The sequence below is a fragment of the Cryptotermes secundus genome, unplaced genomic scaffold (assembly GCF_002891405.2).
Source record: "Cryptotermes secundus unplaced genomic scaffold, Csec_1.0 scaffold57, whole genome shotgun sequence".
NCBI lineage: Eukaryota > Metazoa > Arthropoda > Insecta > Blattodea > Kalotermitidae > Cryptotermes > Cryptotermes secundus.
Genome location: NW_019725840.1, coordinates 414,988 through 426,371, shown reverse-complemented (window position 1 = coordinate 426,371; position 11,384 = coordinate 414,988). Strand labels below are relative to the sequence as shown.

Genomic DNA, 11,384 nt, shown 5'->3' with positions numbered 1-11,384 from the left:
CCCTAGTAGTACGTTAATTTGAACACCAGGGAGGGATATGGTGTCTGTTCTATCGTGTACAGAACACAAGAGTTCCATCTTCTTGCCATGAATGAATCAATGTTATTCTTCAGCTGTTTAACGAAACGAATTGCAAAATGTCAATTAGAAAATAGAGCAACGAACTGGGAAAAAATAACATGATCGCCGATATTCGCTTTTATAGTGAAAGACCAAGCTTCGAAAATAATCATTAAACCTGCTAGCAAGTTGGATGCTTTTTATTCATGAGTGTACTTGGAAATGATTGTTGCTGTGTAAAAAACATCGAATTCCAGTGCCATATAAGAGGGATATTATTTAAGTTGTAAGAGTACGTGTACAATATGCATAGATTTCTGGATGATGACGACTCCGTAATTAACAGCGGAAATGACCTATGGTTGACGACTGTAGCAGGCAGCAGTGTTGAAGATGAACACCATCAGCAACGGACAGGAAGTATGTTTTAATTTTACGTGTACCGTAGAAGCAGATTTTTTGACCTGCTTAGTAACCATACACTTTGTCAAGGAACACATGTGCCATATAATTAATGAATATCAAAAGTATCTGCTGTTTCACCAAGTTAGCTATATGTAATTTAAACCGTATATAATGATTTTTTTCTTATGTTTCTGTCTTCCCCTAACCTATATAAAGATGTGAACATTAAATTGTATAACACTGTCAGGTTGTGAGCTCTGACCGTCATTCAAAGGAAATGACATACAGTGTGCATGCTTCATAATTTTTACTATTTGCCATATATACTTCAAAGGATGATGAGAGGTGCAGATCATATAGCACACATGGGAGAAAGAAGAAATTTGTACAAAGTTTTGGTCAGAAAACCTAATGGAAAGAGATTACATGGATAACCAAAGTGCAGATGGGAGGATAACATTAAAATGGATCTTAAAGAAACAACATTGGAGGATGTCAACAGGATTCATCTGGCACAGAACTTGGAGAAGTGGAAGGCACTTGTGAACTTGATAATGAACTAATTGAAGTTCTCCCAATAGTTACAACAACAATAGTAGTAGTAGTAGTAGTAGATGATGATGATGATGATGATAGTACCATAAGGTATTTTTTTCAGACAGTTTGGAACAGTGAGTTGAATATTTCAATTGGTGAGTATGACTTGGTATGATTTTTCAAACCATGAATATGTCCAAGAAAATCCTAGTCACTGAAATATATGATTGTCCAGTAAGGGCTACAAAATTCATGAATTGATTCCCCAATCTTATGTTCGAACTTCTGACACTTTATACAATGTTGCAGCTGGCTCCAGTCGACTGTCAGCAATATTTCTTATCATCAATGCTGCTCTTGGTGCTGGGCTCCTCAATTTTCCCCAGGCATTTGATCAAGCAGGAGGAATTGTGACAGCCATCACTGTCCAAGTGGTAAGCAAATATCATTGGCTGTAACAGATAGTTGTAGAATGAGCTATTTACTGCTTCACTGGTAGGTTTATCAAACATGATGAGTGTCAAAGAAATTTTCAATAAAATACAAAGGTAACAACTGATGTGGTAGCTGATTTCACGATCAGTTCTAAAGAGTTCTCACAGTGGTGTGTCACTGGACCAGACAGACCAACCAAGCAGGTGCCTCCACATGATTTCACCTGGGGATGGAAAGAGATGCAGTTTCCAAAATGTGTTCACCCAGAATATGAGACAATGGACCAAGTTAAGAAACTCTAATCTTTAGCATAGTTTCATGCTGCAGGACCTGTCTTGGAATATTCATAGTTGCTCCGCTGTCCAGAAAGTCCCTGTTTTAATGGAACCCGAACATTCATTATTCTATTCAGAACTGTCCTTCATTTGACCATGCTCTGAGCCAGTTGAATCTGCTCTGTACCATCATGTCACCCAAGTGGTCTCTTTCCTCATGATTTTCAAAATAACCATGCATACTAAACCCCCCCCCCCCCATATCATCCCTGACTAACCAACTTCTTGAGAAACTAATAGTTGCTCAGCTATTCAGCAAACACCCCACCATTTATAGAAGCCAGAAGTTTGATATTGTATTCACAAAAGCGCACAAAGGCCCTGTGTAACATTTCATAGCTTGCTGTCTGTTACGGTACGTCCTTTATTCCGATATCCAGTCACCAAGCTGGAGGACTACCGCTTACTATTTATCTGTAGCTGCAACCCACTTAACCTGGCCTTCTTGATTAAATAATTTTAATAATATTTTCAATTTATATTATTATTTTATTATTAATATATTATGAATGCCTGATGATGGTTATAAATGACTGAAGTATGTAACAAAAATAATATCTTAATAAACTAAGTTATTTTATCAACTATTAGAGCCTATTGGTTATTTATTTGAGATCTACGGACATAGTTACATAGTAGCGACATACACAACAGGATGCAAGACATATGAATGAATGTTGGTAGGTGCAGATTGCATTGACTGTTAACAGATCCTGCTGGCATGGATAATGTGCGCATTGCTGATCTTAGCCCACTGCTCAGACCAGACCAGTGCTCGAACATTACAGGATGTCCTGGAAGGAGTTTATGGTCGACCAGGACTCATCGCCTGCTCATCAGCTGTTGCGCTGTATTGTTTTGGCACTTGTGTCACATTCCTTATCATCATTGGAGATCAGTTTGACAGAGGTAATAGGATTTGCCTGCCTTCATATTATTCTCAATGTCACCCCAAATCACCTATGTGTCTAGGAGACAAGAAATGCAAACACAGAAACATGTGACCTCAACATAAGGTGTCTTTTCTGCCTCTGCCCCTATCCCCTCCATCTGAAATCCTCTGTGTGAAAGGAGTTGTGATGAAGAAATAGCCTTGCATGTCCTGTGTAACTTTGAGATATCAACATATGGAAACATAGTTCATGAAATCTAGTCTGAAACTTCATGCAAGACGTGTACTGCTGGATGGTTATTGTATTTTCTTGAATACCCCATGCACATTTTTCAGAAAAATTTGTGCCAAAAAGTGGGGTATGCTATTCATGTCGTATTTAACACTACGGCACATCCAAGATGGTAGCAGGTCACTCCTCTGTTAGCTTTCATACATGCACGCATCACACACTGCTAGTCACGGTGCAGTTCATCTCGGTTTATTCATGAGTCATTGTCAGTTTCACTGTGTGATTTTCAGTAAAAAAAAGAATGAGTACAGAGGATACGCAATTATGATCTTTCATGGTGAGTGGAAAAATTAAAGATAAATGATAGAGTATTCACAGGAACGTATTTCATTCGGATTGGTAGAAAAGAGTTTAAAAAAGTGTGGCATCTCAGATAGCCTTGATGGGTCGGAAGGCGATTTCATTCAGTACAGTGATGACAGCAGCAGGAGCCCTGCTGATGATAATGACAGTGACAAAAGCAGTGGAGAATAAAATGCTGTATTTACATACTCATTGTTTCCAATTAGCAAGTTTCACATGATGAAGTCGCAGTAGAGTAAAGATCACGTACCACAACAAACACTAAGGGTGGGGGCACAGCAAGGAAACTGGCAACTGTAATGCAACTGCAGTTTCCCAGAACTGTTATCAGCCAGAGTTGAACACATGTTACTGAATGGAGCAGCGCAAATTGAGGAAACTGTGTTGTTTTCATGTTGCACGATGCCAAGTCTCAAGAACTGCAAATTTGGCGGCACCGGGAATAACACAGAAATGCCGTGAAGTAATGTGTGTAATTTAATATGTATAGTAATGTTTGGTGTGTAGCTAATGATTACTGCTTGATTTTTGTTTTGTTTAAGTAGTCTCTTTATTTTTCTGTCCCAAAAATGTGGGTTTGTGGTTTATTCGAGGGCGTGAGGTATTTAATAAATATTAACCATGAAGCTGCACAATAGATTTATGATGGTCACAGTGCACAGGTTGTTGTGCCCACCCTTTTTAATGTATTTCATTCTTGTTCATGAAAGAATTACATCATCATCCTTAAAAAATCAGACTACAAAGTCAGCTGGTTTATTACTTAGCAAAGGCCATTGCCTGCATATCATGTGGACAGACAGACATGATGAAGTTTTCATTTAAAATGCACCAGAAATGGGTCTTATGCTTGTAGAGTCATAATGATACTGCACGAGGTTACAGTAACATGGTGCATCGACAGGGCGGTGCACCGGTTGCTGGTACTACTGATTCCATCAGTAGGTGGATTTGTGAACAGTAGTCTCTGTTGGATTTGAAGTTCCAACAGTGGTGACTGAAGAGTTCTGTGTTGTAACACTATGTAGTTCAGAGAGAGTCCAACATTATGGAGGATCACATCGTCTCCATCTTTAGAGTCAAAAAGTAAACCAAGCAACAAACCATCAGGCATAAGTAGCGATCTTGCCGCCTGCTTCTACTGGTTTCTTGGCCTGTTTTTTGACCAGAAGAAGAGAAGGAGCCAGTGGCAAGCTTTGTTACTGCTTCTGCTTTCTCTGAACTGCACAGATTCATAACTCAGAAAACCATACTTGTAACAGTCTGTCTGTTGTCTTCACTTTCATGAAGAATCTCTGTTTAAAAGAATTTCTGTATTTTGTATTTTTTCAAAATTGTATTGTGGGTACACGGAGTTCGTAGTATTTCGAATGGTATAAGCATCCGCATATTCGCAAATTGAATGTCTGGAGTCACGTTTTTGTTTTCTTTTTTCTTATTTTGAAGTTCTGTCATCACTGCATGGTTTGGATTTTTGCCACTATTGGTACATGAACCGCTACTTCACAATTGCATTGAGTTCTTCGGTATTCATACTTCCTTTTTGTTACTCCAAAAGGATTGACTTTCTCAAATATGTTAGGTGAGTACTTTCTCTTGTAATTAAGTAATTAATAATTCCATGCTGCCGAGTCCTTCGTGAGAATCTACCAGTCACTTATCTACTCAAGAATTTCCCAACATTTTATGAAACCTGAGTGTTCATTACTGAATTCACAAGAGCCACCACTGGTCCCTGTCCTAAGCCAAATGAATCAATTCTGTACTATCCAATCCTATCTCTTTTATGATCCTACGAGAAGCTAACGAGAAAGTTAGAGAAAAGTAGTGCATATTTTCATGCCTTCTCTGTAGTCTCATAATGTAAGAATTTATATTCACTTCACATTACACAGTATCAGAAAGCTCTGCAAAGGAACGGGATGTGTTAGCTGCTAGTCTTTGCAGATGATGATGATTTACTACTCAAAAAAAATATAATTGCCTTAAATGAAAACAGAGTAACTGTTAGAAGCCAGTAATGACAGCACAGAACAGGAATACGGTGGTGTAATCTTCTCAGGTTTTATGATTTCTTTAACCCTTTGACGCGGTAATTTAAATTCCGCGGCTGCGTCTCCTGCGGTAATATATTCAGCCGGCCATTTAAATTTTGCTCAAAAATGATTTATTCATCATTGTTCTTAAATTCTATGAGATAGGAACATGAAACTTTCACTAAAATGATCTTAAAAGGTGGTTTTATAACCTTACCTTATAATATGAGCGCCCTTTATATCTTCAATGGAAGCAGGTTTTTTAGTATTTGAGCAGTGAATGGTACGCCTTGAAGCATGAAACTTTCACTAAAATGATCTTAAAAGATGGTTTTTATAACCTTACCTTATAATATGAGCGCCCTGTATCTCGGTAATGGAGGCAGTTGGTTTAGTAGAAGGAAGGCCTTGAAGCATTCGTATAACCCAACGGTGCCTCACATTCACCATTCTCCGCTCCAATATTGTGTATTTTTTTTGGCCCTTTTTTTTAACCACACATTTGTGCTGCCTTGCCTTCTTANCAGATAAAGTCGTGTCTTATTTATACTCTGTTCTACTGACAACAGGCCAGCGAAAAATCTAACAATCTACAGCAAAACCATCAATTATTATGGGCGTTATAACATAGGTGTGCAGCTGAACGAAACATACACGTCGAACCCCCCCAGACGATTTAAATCCCTGACGAAACATACACGACGAACCACGGCAACGGGTTAAAACTTAGTACAGTAAGGGTAGATAATGAACTTCATAAACAGTGAGAAGAACAATAGGGCACTTGAAAGTATGTGCACTGCCAAAAAAAAAAGGTATTTTTACTTATCACTGGTAGCGTAGTTGGTTGAGGCACTATGCTACAAACTGGAAAGTCATGGGTTCCATTCCTGATGAGGTCATTGGATTTTTAAAATTTCGCTTAGTGGGGGCGGAGTGCAACTGGGTTAACTCGGCATGGCGGCCACTGATTGATTTTTAAAGTTGACCTAATCCTTCCAGTCACACTATGGCCCTGGGGTCGACTCAGCCTCTAAGAGAAATGAGTACCAGGAATCTTCCTGGGGGTAAAGGGCAGCCGGCACATAAGGCTGACAAACTCACCTCCATCTGCAAGCCGATGGTCTCAAAAATGTGACAGCCTCGATGTTTCACAATTCTATGGACCTCCACGGCCTCTTACAGGGATAGCTTCTTTTTTTATTTTATTTTATTTTTTTATTTTATTATCATTAAATTTGGTTCATATTATGAATGCAAGTATGCAACATTTTATTTTTAGTATTTATAGCTGTGGCACAACCTGACAATTCTTGTTAATACCAAATAGCTCACTCATGTATGAAAGTGTATGCTAATTTATTCTGTATATTCTTTCAGCTCGGTGGGTGTTGTCGCAGTGGTGTATGTAGTAATCCTCATTGTCTGTCAAAAGTACATGGGGAACTTCATGCCAGGCCCTGTTAAGACTGGCCCTTCTCATTGGACAGATGTGTTTCTGGTTGTCCCTGTAATCTGTTTTGGTTACCAGGTGACTCAGCTTTTCACACTCTATAGTCTTAGAACTTGGAAATTCCAGTGTAACCTAGCATACAGTTGTAGGTGATAGATATCATGATACGAGACCATTCTCATTTTGATTTCACAGTAGCTGTATACTTTTCAGTTCATAATTGAACAACAGACAGCTCACAAAATGCACATACTGTAAAGAGGCTGTTGCTTTTATTTTCGAGGTAAGAAATTAAGGACACTTTCAGAAGTTTATATTTAGGGTCATTGTCTTTTTAATATAAATGCCACTTGCTTTCTTCATCCCTCTAATGTCCACATATTTTCCTGAGATCTTTGCATTCAAACATTTGTAACTTATTTTCGTCCCAGCCATAGTTCTAACCCATACAAGCAGCTGACAAAATTATTGTTTCATATATATGTATATTGACGTTTTGTATCTTGGAAAGAGAGTGGATTGATGGCAATTTCTGGACTGAATTTTAAGAAGCATTCTTTTAATATAATCTTCTCCTGATTCTGTCACTAACTCCACTCCTCACTGTAACTGTTGTTCACATGTGTGTAGGTCGTCCAGAAAGTGAAGACTGGTGATTAAAAAAGTAAATGAATACAATTAAAAAAATATTTTACATCATTACTGCAGACCTTGTATCATGCGACAAGTTTCTATATGTTTGAATCATATAAATCTGCCGTAATTGTATCAAACCAGTCTTTTAACTGTCTTCTTCACCCCTACCAATGCGTATGTCACCCAGAACTGCTTCAAGTGTTGTGAACAAGTCAAAATCAGTTGGAGCCAGGACCAAATTGTAGCGAGGATGGAAAAAAAAAATTCCCAGGCAAAGTCATCAAGTAGCGCATCTGTGTTAGCAGTCTTTACTTTCTAGACAACCCTTGAACATGAATTTTGAAACTGATTGAACTAAAAAAGAAAACAGAATTAAAATTTGTAAGATACTGAGTTGGAGCTTCTGAAATCGGTGTGTATAATCTTGTGCTTTTGATGTATCTGTCCGACAGTGTCATGTGAGCGTGATACCAATCTACGCATGTTTGCGTGAACGAAACCTCAACAACTTCACACTGTGTGCATCGGTCGCCATTGGTGTATGTGTCGCGGCATACACTCTAGCTGGAGTGTATGGGTATCTCACGTTTGGAGCCTACGTGACAAGTGATATACTCGAATCGTACTCTGGTTCCGACATGCTAGTACTTATTGGGATCTTAGCGATAGCAATCAAAACCTACACAACATATCCAATTTTGCTGTTCTGTGGCAGGTGAGTTGGTGTGTGTGTGTGGAACTTAGTCTTTGTACTTTCAGAGGTGCTTAACTTATCAGTTTAAATAATTGTCTTATGCTTGATATAAATCATCATTTCTGCAAAGCTAAATCTGTCTTTGGCTCTACAGCCCTTTTTTGGTCCTTGGCCACTTTTCAGTTCCTTAATCCTGTATAGTCGGTAGGACTCCTTTGATGGGGGATCAGTCTGTCACAAGGCCACTACCTATACACAGAATAAATGCACACAGGCATCCATGCCTCGAGTGGAATTCGAACCCACGAACCCAGTGTTTCAGTGGGCTAAGACAGTTCATGCCTTGGACCATGGAGCCATTGTGATCGGCAACCTTCAACTAGATATACATTAATTTAATTAATTATATCCAATACAAACATAATTTGACTAAAAAGTAGATAATACCAAGAGCTGTGTTACTGAGCATAATGTTACATGTTATATAGTCATATTCAAAATATGGATCCGTACTAAAAAGCAAGTTCAGCACCTAAGCACAAACAATACACCCGATAAAGAATTTGTCTTCTTGGATGTGGTGCTGTGTAGATCTTGTGTAAACCAATGTTACTCCAAAACGTCGGTTTACACAAGATCTACACGGTGCCACAGTATTCGTGATGGTCACCACCGTGTAAACCTCAGATCTTAAATACACCTGATGATGACCCAATAATGGTCGAAACATATCTTGTTTTTATGATTTTAATATTTTAATGTAAATAATATATATTTGTATGTTTTTATAAGAAATTGATGGTTGTAAAAATACTTGGTGTACATGACACACAACAGGATGCAACACATAAAGATCAATCATTTATAATTTTGTATGACACATGGTCACGCTTTTGTTTCTAGGGAAGCTGTAAGCAACCTGTGGGCCAACTTGTTACATAATAGTGAGAGTGATGTAGCAGTGATGGAGCGAAGGCGACGCGTCACCATAGCAACCATCTGGTACATTCTTACACTTGTCCTGGCAGTACTGAGCCCAGACATAGGTTCTGTGATTGATATACTGGGAAGTCTGGCTGCTGTTTTCATATTTGTATTTCCAGGTAAATTATGTGTGCAATATGTAAGGCATGTTTGTGCCATTTCATACTCAGAAGATTCTGAATTCGAATCTCAACTCAGAAACCAACTACACTGATATTTTTCATGAGTTTCCACATTCTATCCAGGAAAATTCTGGCAAACTACCTCAAAATAGGCTAATACTGTTTTCTTTTACATCCTTTCAAATTCATTGTTTGTAATTATACTCTTACTGTTGTTTTCCCCTTTTGCTGAGTACATGAACTCACGCTTCTTAATTAGAAGTAATTTTAGATTATGAGATTCGAGATTCTCACATTAGTGAGTATTAAGACCATGGTCTTGGGATGTGATATCATGGAGTTAGATACCACATGCCATAGCTCAAGCGGTTAGTCACTGGCTTCCCACCATGGCGGCCTGGGTTCGATCCCGGGTCTGGTCAAGTGGGATTTGTGGTGGACAAAGTGGCTCTAGGGCAGGTTTTCTCCGAGTACTTTGGTTTCCCCTGCCAATCTTCATTCCACCAATTGCTCCACAATCACCCTCACCTATCATCTGGGGCTGGTACAATAGGCCAGAAGTGGCCGCAGTACAAGGGAATTAGATACCAGCATTTCAGAGAAACCTGCTGCCTCCATCTTCATGGCAGAATTTTCTTCTGAAATTTTTATTATAATCATAACTCTGTAATTTGCTCATTCTCTTTCTGAGTACAGTGCTGTCTCACCGGTGACTAACTCACCTCTTGATTCTCAACTCATGACTGCAGTTCACAGCCTTCTAGCCCTCGCCTGTCTCATCTGGTTATATAGCCTCTGCGCAGAGCACGCAGAAAATGGCAGAAAACACTGTGTCATAATCGTTGTATACCAGCCGTTGCATAGCAATGGCTCCATGTTTAATGATATTGTATTTCAACATCCTGTTGTATTGATGTGTCACTTTACACACTTCCATCTTTAATGCAAATTTGTTTACAATTTCTCCTTAATTTAAAATTATATTGCTACATGTTTCAGCCTTAATTGGCCATCCTCAGGAAGCTGTTCGTTCACTGAAATTGCTACTCTGCATTAATTCTTAAGTTAAAATATTCCAGTGTTATTGCATTTTCGTTGTTCACATTAAAATACATCTGCTTGAGAACATCACTCTTTGTCTTATCTTGCAATACTGCATTCTTATAGTGTCTGTGTTTTCTGTGTTGTTTTGTTTAGCCCTATTAATATTGATGTGGTATTGTTATTGTTATTTTTATGTGGCCCATTAGTGTAATTCTGTTAATGTGTGTTTACTGTGCTACTGGCTAGCAACGGGTGGCGTCTCTTGTTAAGCTATTCGATCATGTTGCAATAACTAACAAAGTAACAGTGTCACATCATAGAAGGCCGTAGTTTTATTTTTACATTAGTTTTCACTATCATCTTGAGACGAGAGATATTCTCCAATGAGTATATGTTTCCATTTAATACAGGTCCATAGAAGCAGGATTTTTCTTTTCATCACCAAATCCAGTTCAGGTGTGAGGCCCATTCCACTTCCTATCTGTGGATACCAGGGGCTTGTTCCCTATGGGTATAGTAGCCAGAGAGAAGCTCACCATTCACCTCTGTATAGTGTCGAGGTCTAGAATGTGTGGAGACTTACTTCTGTGCCTCCTGTCATGTCTTTATGACATTGTGTACAAGCAGGGGGCAACTTAACTTTTAGCTCAGGTTTTTACACATGTTTTACTATATTGTTTGTGGATATTGCATGAGAAGAACTTTTTATCTCTTATGTTTCGTTTCGCAGGTCTGTGTCTGATGCAGTCCACTCTACATAAGGATCCTCATATTATCCTCAACAAGGATAGGTTTGCAGTCCTTGCAGCCGTCCTCTTCATTCTGCTTGGAACATTTATTTTTGGTGTCGTGTTTGTCCAGGCTGCCATGCGCCTCTATAACAATCCTCCAGTGAATGTAAGGCTTTGTAATTGATATTATGGTGGCTGGTTGTAGACGAGATACGAGGGAAAGATTGGTTCCATAAATGAAGTGAACGTATGCATTGCTGTTTTAAATGACGAGGACTGTGAGTTAATTTTTGCTAACCCTTCCACCGTGAGCCTCAGTATGTACACAGGCTGTGCACGCCTGCATAGCATATACTCTCTACACACATCCTGGAGACAGTATTGTATGCTCATATCATCAGTTATCATCATCCAGGAAATCAGTT

At 38.8% G+C, this 11,384-nt stretch overlaps 1 protein-coding gene across 1 annotated transcript; it reads left to right on the top strand.

Annotated features, from left to right (window-relative positions):
* Nucleotides 1-72: 72 nt before the first annotated feature.
* On the top strand, nt 73-11,158 carry LOC111863596 (putative sodium-coupled neutral amino acid transporter 7). The gene is made up of 8 exons (XM_023850058.2): nt 73-480; nt 1,312-1,436; nt 2,483-2,681; nt 4,706-4,841; nt 6,676-6,826; nt 7,837-8,099; nt 8,982-9,181; nt 10,959-11,158. The coding sequence occupies exons 1-8, from the start codon at nt 366-368 to the stop codon at nt 11,141-11,143; spliced, it is 1,374 nt and encodes a 457-aa protein (XP_023705826.1). The 5' UTR covers nt 73-365; the 3' UTR covers nt 11,144-11,158.
* Nucleotides 11,159-11,384: the final 226 nt, after the last annotated feature.